General features: G+C 60.8%; 2 protein-coding genes across 2 annotated transcripts in view; one reads left to right on the top strand and one right to left on the bottom strand.

Annotated features, from left to right (window-relative positions):
• LOC144488740 (ubiquitin carboxyl-terminal hydrolase MINDY-1-like) overlaps positions 1 to 19,560 on the top strand; it is a gene marked incomplete at its 5' end in the record, with an annotated part of 65,413 nt that extends 45,853 nt beyond the window's left edge. The window contains 2 exons of the mRNA XM_078206839.1: positions 16,220 to 16,360; positions 17,429 to 19,560. Of these exons, the coding sequence (XP_078062965.1) occupies positions 16,220 to 16,360; positions 17,429 to 17,533 (246 nt within the window). The remainder of the gene's footprint in view (positions 1 to 16,219; positions 16,361 to 17,428) is intronic.
• Positions 19,561 to 22,410: 2,850 nt separating this feature from the next.
• Positions 22,411 to 24,605, bottom strand: LOC144488741 (unconventional myosin-Ie-like). The gene is made up of 3 exons (XM_078206840.1): positions 24,407 to 24,605; positions 23,680 to 23,855; positions 22,411 to 22,902 (listed from the first exon to the last, which is right to left on the bottom strand). Exons 1-3 carry the CDS (start codon positions 24,511 to 24,513, stop codon positions 22,826 to 22,828), a joined length of 360 nt encoding a protein of 119 aa, XP_078062966.1. The 5' UTR covers positions 24,514 to 24,605; the 3' UTR covers positions 22,411 to 22,825.
• Between the last annotated feature and the right edge of the window lie 440 nt (positions 24,606 to 25,045).

The raw sequence follows: 25,045 nt of genomic DNA, 5'->3' as shown, positions 1-25,045 counted from the left end.
CCCCTACACCCCCTCCCTATCTCTGTAGCCTCCTCCAGCCCCTACACCCCCTCCCTATCTCTGTAACCTCCTCCAGCCCCTACACCCCCTCCCTATCTCTGTAACCTCCTCCAGCCCCTGCACTCCCTCCCTATCTCTGTAACCTCCTCCAGCCCCTGCACTCCCTCCCTATCTCTGTAACCTCCTCCAGCCCCTACACCCCCTCCCTATCTCTGTAACCTCCTCCAGCCCCTACACCCCCTCCCTATCTCTAACCTCCTCCAGCCCCTACACCCCTCCCTATCTCTCTAACCTCCTCCAGCCCCTACACCCCCTCCCTATCTCTGTAACCTCCTCCAGCTCCTACACCCCCTCCCTATCTCTAACCTCCTCCAGCTCCTACACCCCCTCCCTATCTCTGTAACCTCCTCCAGCCCCTACACCTCCTCCCTATCTCTGTAACCCCCTCCAGCCCCTACACCCCCTCCCTATCTCTGTAACCTCCTCCAGCTCCTACACCCCCTCCCTATCTCTGCACCCTCCTCCAGCCCCTACACCCTCTCCGTATCTCTGTAACCTCCTCCAGCTCATACACCCCCTCCCTATCTCTGCACCCTCCTCCAGCCCCTACACCCCCTCCCTATCTCTGTAACCCCCTCCAGCCCCTACACCCCCTCCCTATCTCTGTAACCCCCTCCAGCCCCTACACCCCCTCCCTATCTCTGCACCCTCCTCCAGCCCCTACACCCCCTCCCTATCTCTGTACCCTCCTCCAGCTCCTACACCCCCTCCCTATCTCTGTAACCCCCTCCAGCCCCTACACCCCCTCCCTATCTCTGTAACCCCCTCCAGCCCCTACAACCCCTCCCTATCTCTGTAACCTCCTCCAGCCCCTACACCCCCTCCCTATCTCTGTAACCTCCTCCAGCCCCTACACCCCCTCCCTATCTCTGCACCCTCCTCCAGCCCCTACACCCCCTCCCTATCTCTGTAACCTCCTCCAGCTCATACACCCCCTCCCTATCTCTGCACCCTCCTCCAGCCCCTACACCCCCTCCCTATCTCTGTAACCCCCTCCAGCCCCTACACCCCCTCCCTATCTCTGTAACCCCCTCCAGCCCCTACACCCCCTCCCTATCTCTGTAACCTCCTCCAGCCCCTACGCCCCCTCCCTATCTCTGTAACCTCCTCCAGCCCCTACACCCCCTCCCTATCTCTGTAACCCCCTCCAGCCCCTACACCCCCTCCCTATCTCTGTAACCCCCTCCAGCTCCTACACCCCCTCCCTATCTCTGCACCCTCCTCCAGCCCCTACACCCCCTCCCTATCTCTGTAACCTCCTCCAGCTCCTACACCCCCTCCCTATCTCTGCACCCTCCTCCAGCCCCTACACCCCCTCCCTATCTCTGTACCCTCCTCCAGCTCCTACACCCCCTCCCTATCTCTGTAACCTCCTGCAGCCCCTGCACTCCCTCCCTATCTCTGTAACCTCCTCCAGCCCCTACACCCCCTCCCTATCTCTGTAACCTCCTCCAGCCCCTGCACCCCCTCCCTATCTCTGTAACCTCCTCCAGCTCCTACACCCCCTCCCTATCTCTGTAACCCCCTCCAGCCCCTACACCCCCTCCCTATCTCTGTAACCTCCTCCAGCCCCTACACCCCCTCCCTATCTCTGTAACCCCCTCCAGCCCCTACACCCCCTCCCTATCTCTGTAACCTCCTCCAGCCCCTACACCCCTCCCTATCTCTGTAGCCTCCTCCAGCCCCTGTAACCCCCTCCCTATCTCTGTAACCTCCTCCAGCCCCTCCACCCCCTCCCTATCTCTGTAACCTCCTCCAGCCCCTACACCCCCTCCCTATCTCTGTAACCTCCTCCAGCCCCTACACCCCCTCCCTATCTCTGTAACCTCCTCCAGCCCCTGCACTCCCTCCCTATCTCTGTAACCTCCTCCAGCCCCTGCACTCCCTCCCTATCTCTGTAACCTCCTCCAGCCCCTACACCCCCTCCCTATCTCTGTAGCCTCCTCCAGCCCCTACACCCCCTCCCTATCTCTGTAACCTCCTCCAGCCCCTACACCCCCTCCCTATCTCTGTAACCTCCTCCAGCCCCTGCACTCCCTCCCTATCTCTGTAACCTCCTCCAGCCCCTGCACTCCCTCCCTATCTCTGTAACCTCCTCCAGCCCCTACACCCCTCCCTATCTCTGTAACCTCCTCCAGCCCCTGTACCCCCCTCCCTATCTCTGTAACCTCCTCCAGCCCCTACACCCCCTCCCTATCTCTGTAACCTCCTCCAGCCCCTAGACCCCCTCCCTATCTCTGCACCCTCCTCCAGCCCCTACACCCCCTCCCTATCTCTGTAACCTCCTCCAGCTCATACACCCCCTCCCTATCTCTGCACCCTCCTCCAGCCCCTACACCCCCTCCCTATCTCTGTAACCCCCTCCAGCCCCTACACCCCCTCCCTATCTCTGTAACCCCCTCCAGCCCCTACACCCCCTCCCTATCTCTGTAACCTCCTCCAGCCCCTACACCCCCTCCCTATCTCTGTAACCTCCTCCAGCCCCTACACCCCCTCCCTATCTCTGTAACCCCCTCCAGCCCCTACACCCCCTCCCTATCTCTGTAACCCCCTCCAGCTCCTACACCCCCTCCCTATCTCTGCACCCTCCTCCAGCCCCTACACCCCCTCCCTATCTCTGTAACCTCCTCCAGCTCCTACACCCCCTCCCTATCTCTGCACCCTCCTCCAGCCCCTACACCCCCTCCCTATCTCTGTACCCTCCTCCAGCTCCTACACCCCCTCCCTATCTCTGTAACCTCCTGCAGCCCCTGCACTCCCTCCCTATCTCTGTAACCTCCTCCAGCCCCTACACCCCCTCCCTATCTCTGTAACCTCCTCCAGCCCCTGCACCCCCTCCCTATCTCTGTAACCTCCTCCAGCTCCTACACCCCCTCCCTATCTCTGTAACCCCCTCCAGCCCCTACACCCCCTCCCTATCTCTGTAACCTCCTCCAGCCCCTACACCCCCTCCCTATCTCTGTAACCCCCTCCAGCCCCTACACCCCCTCCCTATCTCTGTAACCTCCTCCAGCCCCTACACCCCTCCCTATCTCTGTAGCCTCCTCCAGCCCCTGTAACCCCCTCCCTATCTCTGTAACCTCCTCCAGCCCCTCCACCCCCTCCCTATCTCTGTAACCTCCTCCAGCCCCTACACCCCCTCCCTATCTCTGTAACCTCCTCCAGCCCCTACACCCCCTCCCTATCTCTGTAACCTCCTCCAGCCCCTGCACTCCCTCCCTATCTCTGTAACCTCCTCCAGCCCCTGCACTCCCTCCCTATCTCTGTAACCTCCTCCAGCCCCTACACCCCCTCCCTATCTCTGTAGCCTCCTCCAGCCCCTACACCCCCTCCCTATCTCTGTAACCTCCTCCAGCCCCTACACCCCCTCCCTATCTCTGTAACCTCCTCCAGCCCCTGCACTCCCTCCCTATCTCTGTAACCTCCTCCAGCCCCTGCACTCCCTCCCTATCTCTGTAACCTCCTCCAGCCCCTACACCCCTCCCTATCTCTGTAACCTCCTCCAGCCCCTGTACCCCCCTCCCTATCTCTGTAACCTCCTCCAGCCCCTACACCCCCTCCCTATCTCTGTGACCTCCTCCAGCCCCGACACCCCCTCCCTATCTCTGTAACCTCCTCCAGCCCCTGCACTCCCTCCCTATCTCTGTAACCTCCTCCAGCCCCTACACCCCCTCCCTATCTCTGTAACCTCCTCCAGTCCCCTACACCCCCTCCCTATCTCTGTAACCTCCTCCAGCTCCTACACCCCCTCCCTATCTCTGTAACCCCCTCCAGCCCCTACACCCCCTCCCTATCTCTAACATCCTCCAGCTCCTACACCCCCTCCCTATCTCTAACCTCCTCCAGCCCCAACACCCCCCTCCCTATCTCTGTAACCTCCTCCAGCTCCTACACCCCCTCCCTATCTCTAACCTCCTCCAGCTCCTACACTCCCTCCCTATCTCTGTAACCCCCTCCAGCCCCTACACCCCCTCCCTATCTCTGTAACCTCCTCCAGTCCCCTACACCCCCTCCCGATCTCTGTAACCTCCTCCAGCCCCTACACACCCTCCCTATCTCTGTAACCTCCTCCAGCCCCTACACCCCCTCCCTATCTCTAACCTCCTCCAGCCCCTACACCCCTCCCTATCTCTCTAACCTCCTCCAGCCCCTACACCCCCTCCCTATCTCTGTAACCTCCTCCAGCTCCTACACCCCCTCCCTATCTCTAACCTCCTCCAGCTCCTACACCCCCTCCCTATCTCTGTAACCTCCTCCAGCTCCTACACCCCCTCCCTATCTCTGTAACCTCCTCCAGCCCCTACACCCCCTCCCTATCTCTTACCTCCTCCAGCCCCTACACCCCTCTCTATCTCTCTAACCTCATCCAGCCCCTACACCCCCTCCCTATCTCTGTAACCTCCTTCAGCTCCTACACCCCCTCCCTTTCTCTAACCTCCTCCAGCTCCTACACCCCCTCCCTTTCTCTGTAACCTCCTCCAGCTCCTACACCCCCTCCCTATCTCTAACCTCCTCCAGCTCCTACACCCCCTCCCTATCTCTAACCTCCTCCAGCCCCTACACCCCCTCCCTATCTCTGTAACCCCCTCCAGCCCCTACACCCCCTCCCTATCTCTGTAACCTCCTCCAGCTCCTACACCCCCTCCCTATCTCTGCACCCTCCTCCAGCCCCTACACCCCCTCCCTATCTCTGTAACCTCCTCCAGCTCATACACCCCCTCCCTATCTCTGCACCCTCCTCCAGCCCCTACACCCCCTCCCTATCTCTGTAACCCCCTCCAGCCCCTACACCCCCTCCCTATCTCTGTAACCTACTCCAGCTCCTACACCCCCTCCCTATCTCTGCACCCTCCTCCAGCCCCTACACCCCCTCCCTATCTCTGTACCCTCCTCCAGCTCCTACACCCCCTCCCTATCTCTGTAACCCCCTCCAGCCCCTACACCCCCTCCCTATCTCTGTAACCCCCTCCAGCCCCTACACCCCCTCCCTATCTCTGTAACCTCCTCCAGCCCCTACACCCCCTCCCTATCTCTGCACCCTCCTCCAGCCCCTCCACCCCCTCCCTATCTCTGTAACCCCCTCCAGCCCCTACACCCCCTCCCTATCTCTGTAACCCCCTCCAGCTCCTACACCCCCTCCCTATCTCTGCACCCTCCTCCAGCCCCTACACCCCCTCCCTATCTCTGTAACCTCCTCCAGCTCCTACACCCCCTCCCTATCTCTGCACCCTCCTCCAGCCCCTACACCCCCTCCCTATCTCTGTACCCTCCTCCAGCTCCTGCACCCCCTCCCTATCTCTGTAACCCCCTCCAGCCCCTACACCCCCTCCCTATCTCTGTAACCTCCTCCAGCCCCTCCACCCCCTCCCTATCTCTGTAACCCCCTCCAGCCCCTACACCCCCTCCCTATCTCTGTAACCTCCTCCAGCCCCGACACCCTCCTCCCTATCTCTGTAACCCCCTCCAGCCCCTACACCCCCTCCCTATCTCTGTAACCCCCTCCAGCCCCTCCACCCCCTCCCTATCTCTGCAACCCCCTCCAGCCCCTACACCCCCTCCCTATCTCTGTAACCTCCTCCAGCCCCGACACCCTCCTCCCTATCTCTGTAACCCCCTCCAGCCCCGACACCCTCCTCCCTATCTCTGTCGCCTCCTCCAGCCCCTGTACCCCCCTCCCTATCTCTGTAACCTCCTCCAGCCCCTACACCCCCTCCCTATCTCTGTAATCTCCTCCAGCCCCTACACCCCCTCCCTATCTCTGTAACCTCCTCCAGCCCCTACACCCCCTCCCTATCTCTGTAACCTCCTCCAGCCCCTGCACTCCCTCCCTATCTCTGTAACCTCCTCCAGCCCCTGCACTCCCTCCCTATCTCTGTAACCTCCTCCAGCCCCTACACCCCCTCCCTATCTCTGTAGCCTCCTCCAGCCCCTACACCCCCTCCCTATCTCTGTAACCTCCTCCAGCCCCTACACCCCCTCCCTATCTCTGTAACCTCCTCCAGCCCCTGCACTCCCTCCCTATCTCTGTAACCTCCTCCAGCCCCTACACCCCTCCCTATCTCTGTAGCCTCCTCCAGCCCCTGTACCCCTCTCCCTATCTCTGTAACCTCCTCCAGCCCCTACACCCCCTCCCTATCTCTGTAACCTCCTCCAGCCCCTACACCCCCTCCCTATCTCTGTAACCTCCTCCAGCCCCTGCACTCCCTCCCTATCTCTGTAACCTCCTCCAGCCCCTACACCCCCTCCCTATCTCTGTAACCTCCTCCAGTCCCCTACACCCCCTCCCTATCTCTGTAACCTCCTCCAGCTCCTACACCCCCTCCCTATCTCTGTAACCTCCTCCAGCTCCTACACCCCCTCCCTATCTCTGTAACCTCCTCCAGCCCCTACACCCCCTCCCTATCTCTGTAACCTCCTCCAGTCCCCTACACCCCCTCCCTATCTCTGTAACCTCCTCCAGCTCCTACACCCCCTCCCTATCTCTGTAACCCCCTCCAGCCCCTACACCCCCTCCCTATCTCTAACCTCCTCCAGCTCCTACACCCCCTCCCTATCTCTAACCTCCTCCAGCCCCAACACCCCCCTCCCTATCTCTGTAACCTCCTCCAGCTCCTACACCCCTTCCCTATCTCTCACCTCCTCCAGCTCCTACACCCCCTCCCTATCTCTGTAACCCCCTCCAGCCCCTACACCCCCTCCCTATCTCTGTAACCTCCTCCAGTCCCCGACACCCCCTCCCTATCTCTGTAACCTCCTCCAGCTCCTACACCCCCTCCCTATCTCTGTAACCTCCTCCAGCCCCTACACCCCCTCCCTATCTCTGTAACCTCCTCCAGCCCCTACACCCCCTCCCTATCTCTAACCTACTCCAGCCCCTACACCCCTCCCTATCTCTCTAACCTCCTCCAGCCCCTACACCCCCTCCCTATCTCTGTAACCTCCTCCAGCTCCTACACCCCCTCCCTATCTCTAACCTCCTCCAGCTCCTACACCCCCTCCCTATCTCTGTAACCTCCTCCAGCTCCTACACCCCCTCCCTATCTCTGTAACCTCTTCCAGCCCCTACACCCCCTCCCTATCTCTGTAACCTCCTCCAGCCCCTACACCCCCTCCCTATCTCTAACCTCCTCCAGCCCCCACACCCCTCCCTATCTCTCTAACCTCCTCTGGCCCCTACACCCCCTCCCTATCTCTGTAACCTCCTCCAGCTCCTACACCCCCTCCCTATCTCTAACCTCCTCCAGCTCCTACACCCCCTCCCTATCTCTGTAACCTCCTCCAGCTCCTACACCCCCTCCCTATCTCTAACCTCTTCCAGCTCCTACACCCCCTCCCTATCTCTAACCTCCTCCAGCCCCTACACCCCCTCCCTATCTCTGTAACCCCCTCCAGCCCCTACACCCCCTCCCTATCTCTGTAACCTCCTCCAGCTCCTACACCCCCTCCCTATCTCTGCACCCTCCTCCAGCCCCTACACCCCCTCCCTATCTCTGTAACCTCCTCCAGCCCCTACACCCCCTCCCTATCTCTGTAACCTCCTCCAGCCCCTGCACTCCCTCCCTATCTCTGTAACCTCCTCCAGCCCCTGCACTCCCTCCCTATCTCTGTAACCTCCTCCAGCCCCTACACCCCATCCCTATCTCTGTAGCCTCCTCCAGCCCCTACACCCCCTCCCTATCTCTGTAACCTCCTCCAGCCCCTACACCCCCTCCCTATCTCTGTAACCTCCTCCAGCCCCTGCACTCCCTCCCTATCTCTGTAACCTCCTCCAGCCCCTGCACTCCCTCCCTATCTCTGTAACCTCCTCCAGCCCCTACACCCCTCCCTATCTCTGTAGCCTCCTCCAGCCCCTGTACCCCCCTCCCTATCTCTGTAACCTCCTCCAGCCCCTACAGCCCCTCCCTATCTCTGTAACCTCCTCCAGCCCCTACACCCCCTCCCTATCTCTGTAACCTCCTCCAGCCCCTGCACTCCCTCCCTATCTCTGTAACCTCCTCCAGCCCCTACACCCCCTCCCTATCTCTGTAACCTCCTCCAGTCCCCTACACCCCCTCCCTATCTCTTTAACCTCCTCCAGCTCCTACACCCCCTCCCTATCTCTGTAACCCCCTCCAGCCCCTACACCCCCTCCCTATCTCTAACCTCCTCCAGCTCCTACACCCCCTCCCTATCTCTAACCTCCTCCAGCCCCAACACCCCCCTCCCTATCTCTGTAACCTCCTCCAGCTCCTACACCCCCTCCCTATCTCTAACCTCCTCCAGCTCCTACACCCCCTCCCTATCTCTGTAACCCCCTCCAGCCCCTACACCCCCTCCCTATCTCTGTAACCTCCTCCAGTCCCCTACACCCCCTCCCTATCTCTGTAACCTCCTCCAGCTCCTACACCCCCTCCCTATCTCTGTAACCTCCTCCAGCCCCTACACCCCCTCCCTATCTCTGTAACCTCCTCCAGCCCCTACACCCCCTCCCTATCTCTAACCTCCTCCAGCCCCTACACCCCTCCCTATCTCTCTAACCTCCTCCAGCCCCTACACCCCCTCCCTATCTCTGTAACCTCCTCCAGCTCCTACACCCCCTCCCTATCTCTAACCTCCTCCAGCTCCTACACCCCCTCCCTATCTCTGTAACCTCCTCCAGCTCCTACACCCCCTCCCTATCTCTGTAACCTCCTCCAGCCCCTACACCCCCTCCCTATCTCTGTAACCTCCTCCAGCCCCTACACCCCCTCCCTATCTCTGTAACCTCCTCCAGTCCCCTACACCCCCTCCCTATCTCTGTAACCTCCTCCAGCTCCTACACCCCCTCCCTATCTCTGTAACCCCCTCCAGCCCCTACACCCCCTCCCTATCTCTAACCTCCTCCAGCTCCTACACCCCCTCCCTATCTCTAACCTCCTCCAGCCCCAACACCCCCCTCCCTATCTCTGTAACCTCCTCCAGCTCCTACACCCCCTCCCTATCTCTCACCTCCTCCAGCTCCTACACCCCCTCCCTATCTCTGTAACCCCCTCCAGCCCCTACACCCCCTCCCTATCTCTGTAACCTCCTCCAGTCCCCGACACCCCCTCCCTATCTCTGTAACCTCCTCCAGCTCCTACACCCCCTCCCTATCTCTGTAACCTCCTCCAGCCCCTACACCCCCTCCCTATCTCTGTAACCTCCTCCAGCCCCTACACCCCCTCCCTATCTCTAACCTACTCCAGCCCCTACACCCCTCCCTATCTCTCTAACCTCCTCCAGCCCCTACACCCCCTCCCTATCTCTGTAACCTCCTCCAGCTCCTACACCCCCTCCCTATCTCTAACCTCCTCCAGCTCCTACACCCCCTCCCTATCTCTGTAACCTCCTCCAGCTCCTACACCCCCTCCCTATCTCTGTAACCTCTTCCAGCCCCTACACCCCCTCCCTATCTCTGTAACCTCCTCCAGCCCCTACACCCCCTCCCTATCTCTAACCTCCTCCAGCCCCCACACCCCTCCCTATCTCTCTAACCTCCTCCAGCCCCTACACCCCCTCCCTATCTCTGTAACCTCCTCCAGCTCCTACACCCCCTCCCTATCTCTAACCTCCTCCAGCTCCTACACCCCCTCCCTATCTCTGTAACCTCCTCCAGCTCCTACACCCCCTCCCTATCTCTAACCTCTTCCAGCTCCTACACCCCCTCCCTATCTCTAACCTCCTCCAGCCCCTACACCCCCTCCCTATCTCTGTAACCCCCTCCAGCCCCTACACCCCCTCCCTATCTCTGTAACCTCCTCCAGCTCCTACACCCCCTCCCTATCTCTGCACCCTCCTCCAGCCCCTACACCCCCTCCCTATCTCTGTAACCTCCTCCAGCCCCTACACCCCCTCCCTATCTCTGTAACCTCCTCCAGCCCCTGCACTCCCTCCCTATCTCTGTAACCTCCTCCAGCCCCTGCACTCCCTCCCTATCTCTGTAACCTCCTCCAGCCCCTACACCCCATCCCTATCTCTGTAGCCTCCTCCAGCCCCTACACCCCCTCCCTATCTCTGTAACCTCCTCCAGCCCCTACACCCCCTCCCTATCTCTGTAACCTCCTCCAGCCCCTGCACTCCCTCCCTATCTCTGTAACCTCCTCCAGCCCCTGCACTCCCTCCCTATCTCTGTAACCTCCTCCAGCCCCTACACCCCTCCCTATCTCTGTAGCCTCCTCCAGCCCCTGTACCCCCCTCCCTATCTCTGTAACCTCCTCCAGCCCCTACAGCCCCTCCCTATCTCTGTAACCTCCTCCAGCCCCTACACCCCCTCCCTATCTCTGTAACCTCCTCCAGCCCCTGCACTCCCTCCCTATCTCTGTAACCTCCTCCAGCCCCTACACCCCCTCCCTATCTCTGTAACCTCCTCCAGTCCCCTACACCCCCTCCCTATCTCTTTAACCTCCTCCAGCTCCTACACCCCCTCCCTATCTCTGTAACCCCCTCCAGCCCCTACACCCCCTCCCTATCTCTAACCTCCTCCAGCTCCTACACCCCCTCCCTATCTCTAACCTCCTCCAGCCCCAACACCCCCCTCCCTATCTCTGTAACCTCCTCCAGCTCCTACACCCCCTCCCTATCTCTAACCTCCTCCAGCTCCTACACCCCCTCCCTATCTCTGTAACCCCCTCCAGCCCCTACACCCCCTCCCTATCTCTGTAACCTCCTCCAGTCCCCTACACCCCCTCCCTATCTCTGTAACCTCCTCCAGCTCCTACACCCCCTCCCTATCTCTGTAACCTCCTCCAGCCCCTACACCCCCTCCCTATCTCTGTAACCTCCTCCAGCCCCTACACCCCCTCCCTATCTCTAACCTCCTCCAGCCCCTACACCCCTCCCTATCTCTCTAACCTCCTCCAGCCCCTACACCCCCTCCCTATCTCTGTAACCTCCTCCAGCTCCTACACCCCCTCCCTATCTCTAACCTCCTCCAGCTCCTACACCCCCTCCCTATCTCTGTAACCTCCTCCAGCTCCTACACCCCCTCCCTATCTCTGTAACCTCCTCCAGCCCCTACACCCCCTCCCTATCTCTGTAACCTCCTCCAGCCCCTACACCCCCTCCCTATCTCTAACCTCCTCCAGCCCCCACACCCCTCCCTATCTCTCTAACCTCCTCCAGCCCCTACACCCCCTCCCTATCTCTGTAACCTCCTCCAGCTCCTACACCCCCTCCCTATCTCTAACCTCCTCCAGCTCCTACACCCCCTCCCTATCTCTGTAACCCCCTCCAGCCCCTACACCCCCTCCCTATCTCTGTAACCTCCTCCAGCCCCTACACCCCCTCCCTATGTCTGTAACCTCCTCCAGCCCCTGCACTCCCTCCCTATCTCTGTAACCTCCTCCAGCCCCTGCACTCCCTCCCTATCTCTGTAACCTCCTCCAGCCCCTACACCCCCTCCCTATCTCTGTAGCCTCCTCCAGCCCCTACACCCCCTCCCTATCTCTGTAACCTCCTCCAGCCCCTACACCCCCTCCCTATCTCTGTAACCTCCTCCAGCCCCTGCACTCCCTCCCTATCTCTGTAACCTCCTCCAGCCCCTGCACTCCCTCCCTATCTCTGTAACCTCCTCCAGCCCCTACACCCCTCCCTATCTCTGTAGCCTCCTCCAGCCCCTGTACCCCTCTCCCTATCTCTGTAACCTCCTCCAGCCCCTACACCCCCTCCCTATCTCTGTAACCTCCTCCAGCCCCTACACCCCCTCCCTATCTCTGTAACCTCCTCCAGCCCCTGCACTCCCTCCCTATCTCTGTAACCTCCTCCAGCCCCTACACCCCCTCCCTATCTCTGTAACCTCCTCCAGTCCCCTACACCCCCTCCCTATCTCTGTAACCTCCTCCAGCTCCTACACCCCCTCCCTATCTCTGTAACCCCCTCCAGCCCCTACACCCCCTCCCTATCTCTAACCTCCTCCAGCTCCTACACCCCCTCCCTATCTCTAACCTCCTCCAGCCCCAACACCCCCCTCCCTATCTCTGTAACCTCCTCCAGCTCCTACACCCACTCCCTATCTCTAACCTCCTCCAGCTCCTACACCCCCTCCCTATCTCTGTAACCCCCTCCAGCCCCTACACCCCCTCCCTATCTCTGTAACCTCCTCCAGTCCCCTACACCCCCTCCCTATCTCTGTAACCTCCTCCAGCTCCTACACCCCCTCCCTATCTCTGTAACCTCCTCCAGCCCCTACACCCCCTCCCTATCTCTGTAACCTCCTCCAGCCCCTACACCCCCTCCCTATCTCTAACCTCCTCCAGCCCCTACACCCCTCCCTATCTCTCTAACCTCCTCCAGCCCCTACACCCCCTCCCTATCTCTGTAACCTCCTCCAGCTCCTACACCCCCTCCCTATCTCTAACCTCCTCCAGCTCCGACACCCCCTCCCTATCTCTGTAACCTCCTCCAGCTCCTACACCCCCTCCCTATCTCTGTAACCTCCTCCAGCCCCTACACCCCCTCCCTATCTCTGTAACCTCCTCCAGCCCCTACACCCCCTCCCTATCTCTAACCTCCTCCAGCCCCCACACCCCTCCCTATCTCTCTAACCTCCTCCAGCCCCTACACCCCCTCCCTATCTCTGTAACCTCCTCCAGCTCCTACACCCCCTCCCTATCTCTAACCTCCTCCAGCTCCTACACCCCCTCCCTATCTCTGTAACCTCCTCCAGCTCCTACACCCCCTCCCTACCTCTAACCTCCTCCAGCTCCTACACCCCCTCCCTATCTCTAACCTCCTCCAGCCCCTACACCCCCTCCCTATCTCTGTAACCCCCTCCAGCCCCTACACCCCCTCCCTATCTCTGTAACCTCCTCCAGCTCCTACACCCCCTCCCTATCTCTGCACCCTCCTCCAGCCCCTACACCCCCTCCCTATCTCTGTAACCTCCTCCAGCTCATACACCCCCTCCCTATCTCTGCACCCTCCTCCAGCCCCTACACCCCCTCCCTATCTCAGTAACCCCCTCCAGCCCCTACACCCCCTCCCTATCTCTGTAACCTCCTCCAGCTCCTCCACCCCCTCCCTATCTCTGTACCCTCCTCCAGCTCCTACACCCCCTCCCTATCTCTGTAACCCCCTCCAGCCCCTACACCCCCTCCCTATCTCTGTAACCCCCTCCAGCCCCTACACCCCCTCCCTATCTCTGTAACCTCCTCCAGCCCCTACACCCCCTCCCTATCTCTGCACCCTCCTCCAGCCCCTACACCCCCTCCCTATCTCTGTAACCTCCTCCAGCTCATACACCCCCTCCCTATCTCTGCACCCTCCTCCAGCCCCTCCACCCCCTCCCTATCTCTGTAACCCCCTCCAGCCCCTACACCCCCTCCCTATCTCTGTAACCCCCTCCAGCTCCTACACCCCCTCCCTATCTCTGCACCCTCCTCCAGCCCCTACACCCCCTCCCTATCTCTGTAACCTCCTCCAGCTCCTACACCCCCTCCCTATCTCTGCACCCTCCTCCAGCCCCTACACCCCCTCCCTATCTCTGTACCCTCCTCCAGCTCCTACACCCCCTCCCTATCTCTGTAACCCCCTCCAGCCCCTACACCCCCTCCCTATCTCTGTAACCCCCTCCAGCCCCTACACCCCCTCCCTATCTCTGTAACCTCCTCCAGCCCCTACACCCCCTCCCTATCTCTGTAACCTCCTCCAGCCCCTCCACCCCCTCCCTATCTCTGTAACCCCCTCCAGCCCCTACACCCCCTCCCTATCTCTGTAACCTCCTCCAGCCCCGACACCCTCCTCCCTATCTCTGTAACCCCCTCCAGCCCCTACACCCCCTCCCTATCTCTGTAACCCCCTCCAGCCCCTACACCCCCTCCCTATCTCTGTAACCTCCTCCAGCCCCGACACCCTCCTCCCTATCTCTGTAACCCCCTCCAGCCCCGACACCCTCCTCCCTATCTCTGTAACCCCCTCCAGCCCCTACACCCCCTCCCTATCTCTGTAACCTCCTCCAGCCCCTACACCCCCTCCCTATCTCTGTAATCTCCTCCAGCCCCTCCACCCCCTCCCTATCTCTGTAACCCCCTCCAGCCCCTACACCCCCTCCCTATCTCTGTAACCCCCTCCAGCTCCTACACCCCCTCCCTATCTCTGCACCCTCCACCAGCCCCTACACCCCCTCCCTATCTCTGTAACCTCCTCCAGCTCCTACACCCCCTCCCTATCTCTGCACCCTCCTCCAGCCCCTACACCCCCTCCCTATCTCTATACCCTCCTCCAGCTCCTACACCCCCTCCCTATCTCTGTAACCCCCTCCAGCCCCTACACTCCCTCCCTATCTCTGTAACCCCCTCCAGCCCCTGCACCCCCTCCCTATCTCTGTAACCTCCTCCAGCCCCTACACCCCCTCCCTATCTCTGTAACCTCCTCCAGCCCCTCCACCCCCTCCCTATCTCTGTAACCCCCTCCAGCCCCTACACCCCCTCCCTATCTCTGTAACCTCCTCCAGCCCCGACACCCTCCTCCCTATCTCTGTAACCCCCTCCAGCCCCTACACCCCCTCCCTATCTCTGTAACCCCCTCCAGCCCCAACACCCCCTCCCTATCTCTGTAACCTCCTCCAGCCCCGACACCCTCCTCCCTATCTCTGTAACCCCCTCCAGACCCTACACCCCCTCCCTATCTCTGTAACCTCCTCCAGCCCCGACACCCTCCTCCCTATCTCTGTAACCCCCTCCAGCCCCTACACCCCCTCCCTATCTCTGTAACCCCCTCCAGCCCCAACACCCCCTCCCTATCTCTGTAACCTCCTCCAGCCCCGACACCCTCCTCCCTATCTCTGTAACCCCCTCCAGCCCCTACACCCCCTCCGTATCTCTGTAACCCCCTCCAGCTCCTACACCCCCTCCCTATCTCTGCACCCTCCTCCAGCCCCTACACCCCCTCCCTATCTCTGTAACCTCCTCCAGCCCCTACACCCCCTCCCTATCTCTGTAACCTCCTCCAGCCCCGACACCCTCCTCCCTATCTCTGTAACCTCCTCCAGCCCCTACACCCCCTCCCTATCTCTGTAACCTCCCCCAGCCCCGACACCCTCCTCCCTATCTCTGTAACCCCCTCCAGCCCCTACACCCCCTCCCTATCTCTGTAACCTCCTCCAGCCCCTCCACCCCCTCCCTATCTCTGTAACCCCCTCCAGCCCCTACACCCCCTCCCTATCTCTGTAACCTCCTCCAGCCCCGACACCCTCCTCCCTATCTCTGTAACCTCCTCCAGCCCCGACACCCTCCTCCCTATCTCTGTAACCCCCTCCAGCCCCGACACCCTCCTCCCTATCTCTGTAACCTCCTCCAGCCCCTACACCCCCTCCCTATCTCTGTAACCTCCCCCAGCCCCTACACCCCCTCCCTATCTCTGTAACCTCCCCCAGCCCCGACACCCTCCTCCCTATCTCTGTAACCTCCCCCAGCCCCGACAACCCTCCTCCCTATCTCTGTAACCTCCCCCAGCCCCGACACCCTCCTCCCTATCTCTGTAACCTCCTCCAGCCCCTCCACCCCCTCCCTATCTCTGTAACCTCCTCCAGCCCCCTACACCCCCCTCCCTATCTCTGTAACCTCCTCCAGCCCCTACAACCCTCCGAGATCTCTGCATTCCTCCAATTCCGGCCTCTCGAGCATCCCCCGGTTCCCATCGCTCCGCCATTGGCGGCCGTGCCTTCAGCTGTCTGGGGGGCCCCAAACTCTGGAATTCCCTCCCTAAACCTCTGCACCTCTGTCTCTCTCCCTCTCTGTCTGTCTCTCTCCCTCTCAAAACTAACCTCTTTTCCCGATCTTTTGGTCGCCTGTCCCTAAAATATCTCCCTATTTATTTCTTATTCACAATTACATTAACACCGCAATGGAGCTACTGTGAAAATCCCCCGAGTCGCCACACTCCGGCGTCTGTTCGGGTAACACTGAGGGAGAATTTAGCACGGCCAATCCACTCTAACCAGCACGTCTTTGGGACTGTGGGAGGAAACCGGAGCACCCGGAGGAAGCCCACGCAGACACGGGGAGAACATGCAGACTCCACACAGACAGTGACCCGAGGCGGGGATCGAACCCGGGACCCTGGAGCTGTGAAGCAGCAGTGCTAACCACTGTGCTACCGTGCCACCCCATGTTAAAGGCGCTATATCAATGCAGGTTGTTGATTGCCCTGTTGTTGCCCTGTCTAGGATTACATGGTCGCTCTGTCACTACAGCAGCAGCAAGGAGCAGCGGACATTAGCGATGTGGAACTTGCCAAGAGACTACAAGAGGAGGAAGACCAGCAGGCATTGCAGTTCCTACAGCAACAAGAACAGGAGGCCCAAATGGTAAACTTCCCCAGCGCCCCCCTCTCAGCACTCCCCAACTCCCAGCGCACACTCCCCCCGTGGGAGCAACTCCCACATTCTCCCCCCGTGGGAGCGAGTCCCACATTCTCCCCCACTCCCCCCGTGGGAGCGAGTCCCACATTCTCCCCCACTCCCCCCGTGGGAGCGAGTCCCACATTCTCCCCCACTCCCCCCGTGGGAGCGAGTCCCACATTCTCCCCCACTCCCCCCGTGGGAGCGAGTCCCACATTCTCCCCCCACTCCCCCTGTGGGAGCGAGTCCCACATTCTCCCCCCTGTGGGGGCGAGTCCCACATTCTCCCCCCTGTGGGGACGAGTCCCACATTCTCCCCCCCCGTGGGAGCGAGTCCCACCTTCTCCCCCCCGTGGGAGCGAGTCCCACATTCTCCCCCCACTCCCCATGGGACCAAGTCCCACATTCTCCCCCCACTCCCCCCGTGGGAGCGAGCCCCACATTCTCCCCCACTCCTCCCCCGTGGGAGCGAGCCCCACATTCTCCCCCCACTCCCCCCGTGGGAGCGAGCCCCACATTCTCCCCCCACTCCCCCCGTGGGAGCGAGTCCCACATTCTCCCCCCACTCCCCATGGGAGCGAGTCCCACATTCTCCCCCCACTCCCCATGGGAGCGAGTCCCACATTCTCCCCCACTCCCCCCCGTGGGAGCGAGTCCCACATTATCCCCCCACTCCCGCCATGGGAGCGAGTCCCACATTCTCCCCCCACTCCCCCCCGTGGGAGCGAGTCCCATATTCTCCCCCACTCCCCCCGTGGGAGCGAGTCCCACATTCTCCCCCCCCACTCCCCCCGTGGGAGGGAGCCCCACATTCTCCCCCCACTCCCCCCTGTGGGAGTGAGTCCCACATTCTCCCCCCACTCCCCCCGTGGGAGCAAGTCCCACACTCTCTCCCCCCACTCCCCATGTCTTCGAGGGCGCTCCCACCCCCCGCGCGAGCTCTCTTTGCATCGCGGACATCTTAGTTTGCAAACCCGATTGTTAAGGCGTCCTCTTGTCTCTCCCCCTTCTTCCCCCTCCTCCCCATCCTGACAGCAGGCACCCCCAACACGACAGGCTGCGAGCGCCCACCGACCCACGGCGGCCGAACGGAGGCCACACCGGGAGGAGAAGACGGGCAAGGACTGCACCATCTTGTGAGCCGCCATCTTGAGTCTTGTTGCGCGACTCCCTTCAGCCGGTCTGTCCCTTCCGGCAACACCCCTCCCTCCCACTCGCCGTGGCAATGCACTACAGACCCCCCCCACCCCACCCCCCTTCCACCCCAACCCGTCCGAGAGGAGCTTTTTATTCTGTTTTGTCTTTTCACCGTGTGCCCTCTGGCCGCCAGACTGCTCGTCCGCCATGACGGTGGCCAAGTTAAGCCGGCCTAATCTCCGCCCTTTCCCCGCCTTAAACCTCTGCCGTCCAATCACCGTCCCTCCCAACCCCCGCTTCTCTCCCAGTTCAGTGGTCAGCCAGCAGAAAGGTCTCTCATTTGATTGGACCACCCGTGGGTCGGCCATTTTGGGCGGTCGGCCATTTTGGACGGTCGGCCAATTTTGGGCGGGTTGGGCCATTTTGGACAGCTGACCATTTTGGTTGGGGGGGGGCGCCGGTCCCATTTTGGGCGGTTGGGAACGGCCATTTTGGACAGTCGGCCATTTTGGCGAAGGAAAATCCTTCCCACTAGAACGGTTTTTTAAATTATAATTTGTTCGCCTTGGGGACTGATCGTAAGTTCCGGAAAATTCTGGGATCTTTGGCAATCCCTCCCCCCCCACTTCCCCTCCAGTCCCGCCTCACCAAATCCTCTCCGGTGAGTTGGGGCGATAAGTAACCCCCGCTCCGCCCGCGGGGGTAAAATGGCCACTTGGCCACTTCGGAGGTTGGGGGGAAGGGGGAGAAATGCAGGAGTGGGGGAGGTGGGTGTCGATGGAGGGGAACAGGCAGCGAGAGGGTCGGGGTTAACGGTTCTAGTTTAATGTCCCGCCTGCGGCCCTCCCAGGAGGAGGGGGAGCCGGTGGTGGATCATCTGGAGTTACCCGTACGGACGGAGGCTACTCCCCTTCCCGACTGGATGCACGGAATTCGGCCTCTCTGCCCAGGCTCGATTGGGTGCCTAGTTTGCCGCTTCTGACTTGCTGTCCTCCGGGATGAGGAGAGAGACGAATCGCCCCCAACCCCTCCCCAAGATCGCGAGACCCTTCTGTTGGTTCAGAGGTTACAGAACCCCGGAAGGTAGATTGAGTTAAGATACAGATCAGCCAGTTAATTGAAGGATAGAACAGGCCCCATGGGGGGCTGAATGGCCTCCTCCTGTTCCTGTGTAACGGGCTGGAGAGGGGCTGAATGGCCTCCTCTTGTTCCTGTGTAACAGCCTCGGGAGGGACTGAATGGCCTCCTCATGTTCCTGTGTAGGAGCCTTGGGAGGGGTTGAATGGCCTCCTCCTGTTCCTGTGTAGTAGCCTTGGGAGGGGCTGAATGGCCTCCTCCTGTTCCTGTGTAACAGGCTCGAGAGGGGCTGAATAGCCTTCTCCTGTTCTTGTGTAGGAGCCTTGAGAGGGGCTGAATGGCCTCCGGTTCCTGTGTAACAGGCTCGAGGGGGGCTGAATGGCCTCCTCCTGTTCCTGTGTAACAGGCTGGAGAGGGGCTGAATGGCCTCCTCCTGTTCCTGTGTAACAGGCTCGAGAGGGGCTGAATGGCCTCCTCCTGTTCCTGTGTAAGAGGCTCGAGAGGGGCTGATTGGCCTCCTGTTCCTGTGTAACAGGCTGGAGAGGGGCCGAATGGCCTCCTCCTGTTCCTGTGTAACAGGTTCAAGGAGAGGGGCTGAATGGCCTCCTCCTCTTCCTGTGTAACGGGCTCAAGGAGAGGGCCTGAATGGGACTTTTTTTTGCCTCCTGTGAGTCAGTGCAGGTGGAAAATCAAAGGGTTGATGACCAGCATTGAGCTAAAGGGAAGTTTCCTCGTCTCTCTCGCACCCCCACTTCCCCCTCACTGCCCACCCCCTCCCCCAACCCCTCGCTCTCTCTCTCTGTGGGCCAGACTGTTAATAGTGACTCGGAATTCTCTTTCAAAACCATGCGATTCTTCAGTTTTATGTTTTGCCTCAAGACCCGCGGATTCAGTTTTACAAAAAAATAACGTGTATGTATATATATCAAACCGGAATAAACCTGCTGGGTCGAGCTACATTGTGGAGACCTGTTATTCCTCGCTGCTGGGTATCGGGGTTCGAACTGTTCCCTCACTGCCCAGAAACAACACGGCGCTCCCTCGCTGCCGACGCTCTGACAGTGCGACGCTCCCTCAGCACTAACCCTCCCACAGTGCGACGCTCCCTCAGCGCTGACCCTCCCACAGAGCGGCGCTCCCCGAGCACTGACCGTCCCACAGTGCGGCGCTCCCTCAGCACCGACCCTCCCACAGTGCGGCGCTCCCTCAGCACCGACCCTCCCACAGTGCGGCGCTCCCTCAGCACCGACCCTCCCACAGTGCGGCGCTCCCTCAGCACCGACCCTCCCACAGTGCGGCGCTCCCTCAGCACCGACCCTCCCACAGTGCGGCACTCCCTCAGCACCGACCCTCCCACAGTGCGGCGCTCCCTCAGCACCGACCCTCCCACAGTGCGACGCTCCCTCGGCACCGACCCTCCCACAGTGCGGTGCTCCCTCGGCACTGACCCTCCCACAGTGCGGCGCTCCCTCGGCACTGACCCTCCCACAGTGCGGCGCTCCCTCGGCACTGACCCTCCCACAGTGCGGCGCTCCCTCGGCACTGACCCTCCCACAGTGCGGCGCTCCCTCGGCACTGACCCTCCCACAGTGCGGCGCTCCCTCGGCACTGACCCTTCCACAGTGCGGCGCTCCCTCGGCACTGACCCTTCCACAGTGCGGCGCTCCCTCGGCACCGACCCTCCCACAGTGCGGCCCTCCCTCGGCACCGACCCGCCCACAGTGCGGCGCTCCCTCGGCACCGACCCTCCCACAGTGCGGCGGTCCCTCGGCACCGACACTCCCACAGTGCGGCACTCCCTCAGCACTGACCCTCCCACAGTGCGGCGCTCCCTCAGCACCGACCCTCCCACAGTGCGGCGCTCCCTTGGCGTAATACAAGATTCCAGGGTTGGCACAATGCCAGGGATGTGGAATTCCCCTGCTTCCCAGCGATTGGATTGAATCTGGCAGTGCCTTCGTCCGGGTGTCCGCAATAGGCAAGAGTACAGACCCGCACCTGCTCGCAAAACCCCTGATATCATGTCCAATCCTGCAATGGATGGGAGTGGGCAGCACTTGCTGTCTAACCCTGAGTGCGCAGTCAGCTACACTACCAACTTGTGGTACATCAGCCAAGCTGGTACCAGGGCTCATTTACAAGTTGCCACTGGGTAGCACAGTGGTTAGCTCTGCTGCCTGACAGTGCCTGGGACCGGGGTTCGATTCGCGGCTTGGGCCACTGTCTGTGCGGAGTCTGCACCTTCTCCCCATGGTCTGCGTGGGTTTCCTCCCACAGTCCGAAAGACGTGTGGGTTAGGTGGATTGATAAATTGCCCCTTGGTGTCCAAAGATGTGCAGGTTAGGGGGATTGGCCATGCTACATGTGCGGACTTACGGGGATCGAGTGGGGGAATAGGGCCTGGTTGGGATTGTGGTCAGGGCAGAGTCAGACCAAATGGCCTCCCCTTGCAGTGTTGGGATTCTATGAAGTGACGTATGGTCCTCTGTATACAATCTGAACATTATACACCTGTGACTGTGCGGCCAAATTCCCCTCCAACTCCATTTTCAGTTGCTGACGACACCACCGTAGTGGGTCGGATCTCAAACAATGACGAGACAGAGAACAGGAATGAGATAGGGAATCTGGTGAACTGGTGCGGCAACAATAATCTCTCCCTCAATGTCAACAAAACGAAGGAGATTGTCATCGACTTCAGGAAGCGTAAAGGAGAACATACCCCTGTCTGCATCAACGGGGATGAAGTAGAAAGGGTCGAGAGCTTCAAGTTTTTAGGTGTCCAGATCACCAACAACCTGTCCTGGTCCCCCCCACGCCGACACTATAGTTAAGAAAGCCCCACCAATGCCTCTACTTTCTCAGAAGACAATGGAAATTTGGCATGTCAGCTACGACTCACCAACTTTTACAGATGCCCCATAGAAAGCATCCTTTCTGGTTGTATCACAGCTTGGTATGGGCTCCTGCTCTGCCCAAAACCGCAAGGAACTACAAAGGGTCGTGAATGTAGCCCAATCCCATCACGCAAACCAGCCTCCCATCCATTGACTCTGTCTACACTTCCCGCTGCCTCGGGAAAAGCAGCCAGCATAATCAAGGACCCCCACGCACCCCGGACATTCTCTCTTCCACCTTCTTCCGTCAGGAAAAAGATACAAAAGTCTGAGGTCACGTACCAACCGACTCAAGAACAGCTTCTTCCCTGCTGCTGTCAGACTTTTGAATGGACCTACCTCGCACTAAGTTGATCTTTCTCTACACCCTAGCTGTGACTGTAACACTACATTCTGCACCCTCTCCTTTCCTTCTCTATGAACGGTATGCTTTGTCTGTATAGTGCGCAAGAAACAATACTTTTCACTGTATCCCAATACACGTGACAATAATAAATCAAATCTATGTACTCTATGAACGGTATGCTTTGTCTGTATAGCGCGCAAGAAACAATACTTTTCACTGTATCCCAATACACGTGACAATAATAAATCAAATCTATGTACTCTATGAACGGTATGCTTTGTCTGTATAGCGCGCAAGAAACAATACTTTTCACTGTATCCCATTACATGTGACAATAATAAATCAAATCAAATTGAACCCTTGGGCCTTTTGCAAATGTCCCAGAACTCGGCCAGCCAGTGGTTTCTGCATTAGGTTAGTTGGTTAATCAATTTGGATGGGACGAGGCTATTGGCATTCTCCCCCTGCGTAGTATACATTGTGGTGAGGGTTTGAAATCTGGCATTCTTGTGTTTGACCTGATGAGTGCATGTTGACAAACTTCAGTGACACTTATCTTTTGAGCAATATTTGAAAATTATGTTTAATAATATAAAAACATGAAAATGGGCAGTTACAGGAGACAGGGCGCAAGGCGGCCATCGACGTGGGGGGGTGGGGGGAGACACACACACACACCTTCCTCCTCTTCAGAGTATGGACCCCGACTCTGGGAAACATGTGGTGGTCCGCTCTCCAAGGTGACTGCTCCATCGGCCTTGCGCGCCGGGGCAGAGGGTTCTCGATGCACACTTGAAGTGCCCGTAACTCACCCGATTCACAGCTCTGCTCGGGTCAGCCTCTCTCACCCTCCCTGCCTCTCTCGCCACCTGGGCTCGTCCGGAAGGGGCACCAGAGAGACGGGCTGGGAGGGGGGGATCCGATGACCCCCTCAACCAACAGTCCCGCCCCCCCCCACCGCCGCCCAATTCAGATTCAGATCTTCTCCACGTAGTTTCCGGGCAGCAATCCTTCCTTCCCCCGGATTCGTCCGACCCACCAACCGGAGGTATCTGCGACAGGGAGGGGGGGGGGGAGAAAGCGGGGACAAAGTCAAGTCCGTGCCGGCCCCGAATGCTCCCCCTCCCTGCCCACCCCCAGTGTCACCTCCCCCGCCCCCAACCCACTCTCCGTCCTTCCCTCGCTCTCGTCGTCCCCCCACCCCTCCCTCGCTCCCGCCTCGCCCTCCGTCCCTCCCTCGCTCCCCCTCGCCCTCCGTCCTTCCCTCGCTCCCCCCTCGCCCTCCACCCCTCCCTCGCTCCCCACTCGCCCTCCGCCCCTCCCTCGCTCCCCCCTCACCCTCCACCCCTACCTCGCTCCCTCCCCCCTCACCCTCCGTCCCTCCCTCGCCTCCGTCCCTCCCTCGCTCCCCCCTCGCCCTCCACCCCTCCCTCGCTCCCCACTCGCCCTCCGCCCCTCCCTCGCTCCCCCTCACCCTCCACCCCTACCTCGCTCCCCCCTCCCTCCCCCCTCACCCTCCGTCCCTCCCTCGCTCCCCCCTCGCCCTCCCTCGCTCCCCCCTCGCCACCGTCCCTCCCTCGCTCCCCCCTCTGTCCCTCCCTCGCTCCCCCCTCGCCCTCTGTCCCTCCCTCGCTCCCCCCCTCGCGCTCCGTCTCTCCCTCGCTCCCCCCTCGCCCTCCGTCTCTCCCTCGCTCCCCCCTCGCCCTCCGTCACTCCCTCGCTCCCCCCTCACCCTCCATCCCTCCCTCGCTCTTTCTTCGCCCTCCATCTCTCCCTCGCTCGCCCTCCGTCCCTCCCTCGCAGTCCCCTCGCCCCCTCCTGTGTCTCACCTTCCCTCACGATCTCTATGATGTCGTCCGCGTTGAAACTTAACTCGTCCGTGTCCTGGGCATCGTAGGCATACAGAGCACGGCACCTCGTCAGCCTGGGCCGGGCACGAGGCTGGGGTTTCGCACGCCCGCCCCCTGGAAGGGGTTTAACCTCCTTCGACATCCGTCTCTGCAACCTGCCAGACGGGGGGGGGGAGGGAGAGAGACGTTAAAACAGCCCAGCTCCCCCCCTCCCTCCCTATCTCTGTAACCCCCTCCAGCCCCTACACCTCCTCCCTATCTCTGTAACCCCCTCCAGCCCCTACACCCCCTCCCTATCTCTGTAACCTCCTCCAGCCCCTACACCCCCTCCCTATCTCTGTAACTTCCTCCAGCCCCTACACCCCCTCCCTATCTCTGTAACCTCCTCCAGCCCCTACACCCCCTCCCTATCTCTGTAACCTCCTCCAGCCCCTACACCTCCTCCCTATCTCTGTAACCCCCTACACTCCCTCCCTATCGCTGTAACCTCCTCCAGACCCTACACCCCCTCCCTATCTCTAACCTCCTCCAGCCCCTACACCCCCTCCCTATCGCTGTAACCTCCTCCAGACCCTCTCTGGCAGCTATTCGACTGCATGTGGCATCATCCGTTCCCGCGTTGCAGAAGCCCCCACTCCACCCAGGGTGGGCGAGGGGTGCAGGAGGTGAGGGGTGAGGGGGGGGGTCTCTGTACCCGGCCACTTACCCGGCCACTCCCTGCTCTGGAACGTTCATGAAGTCCAGGTTCTGTTGAGAGGGGTAGGCCCGTGCCCGGGAGGCTGCCCCCTGCCGGGGTAACGTGGGCTGCTCCATGCTGGTCTGCCGCCGCAGGGTGTACCTCTGGGGGGCGCCGCTCGCCGGGAGCCTGGCGGAGTCGGGGACCCTCCTCCCGGCTCGCCCCGAACCTGGAGAGAGCGGGAAAAAGACAGAGTCAGCTCAAGGTGCCATTGCGTACTCACCGACCCTCTTCTCCCCCCGCCTCTCCCCTTCTCTCTCCCCTCCCTCTCTCCCCCCCTCCCTCTCTCTCCCCCCTCTCCCCCTCTCTCTCCCCCCCTCCCCCTCTCTCCCCCCTCCCTCTCTCCCCCCTCCCCCCTCTCCCCCTCTCCCTCCCCCTTCTCTCTCCCCCCTCCCCCTTCTCTCTCCCCCTCTCTCTCCCCCCTCCCCCTCTCTCCCCCCTCCCTCTCTCCCCCCTCCCTCTCTCCCCCCTCCCTCTCTCCCCCCTCCCTCTCTCCCCCCTCCCTCTCTCCCCCCTCCCTCTCTCCCCCCTCCCTCTCTCCCCCCTCCCTCTCTCCCCCCTCCCTCTCTCCCCCCCTCCCTCTCTCCCCCCCCCCTCTCTCCCCCCCTC

This window comes from Mustelus asterias, unplaced genomic scaffold (genome assembly GCF_964213995.1).
Source record: "Mustelus asterias unplaced genomic scaffold, sMusAst1.hap1.1 HAP1_SCAFFOLD_1829, whole genome shotgun sequence".
NCBI lineage: Eukaryota > Metazoa > Chordata > Chondrichthyes > Carcharhiniformes > Triakidae > Mustelus > Mustelus asterias.
This window is presented reverse-complemented; position numbering and strand designations above follow the sequence as displayed.

Bases quoted from the DNA above. Each gene is read 5' to 3' on its own strand.
- LOC144488741 (XM_078206840.1), bottom strand. From the start codon at position 24,513: ATGGAGCAGCCCACGTTACCCCGGCAGGGGGCAGCCTCCCGGGCACGG. The intron at 23,856-24,406 runs GTAAGTGGCCGG...CCCGTCTGGCAG, and splicing joins CCAGAGCAGGGAGTGGCCGG to GTTGCAGAGACGGATGTCGA. The intron at 22,903-23,679 runs GTGAGACACAGG...TCCCTGTCGCAG, and splicing joins CATAGAGATCGTGAGGGAAG to ATACCTCCGGTTGGTGGGTC.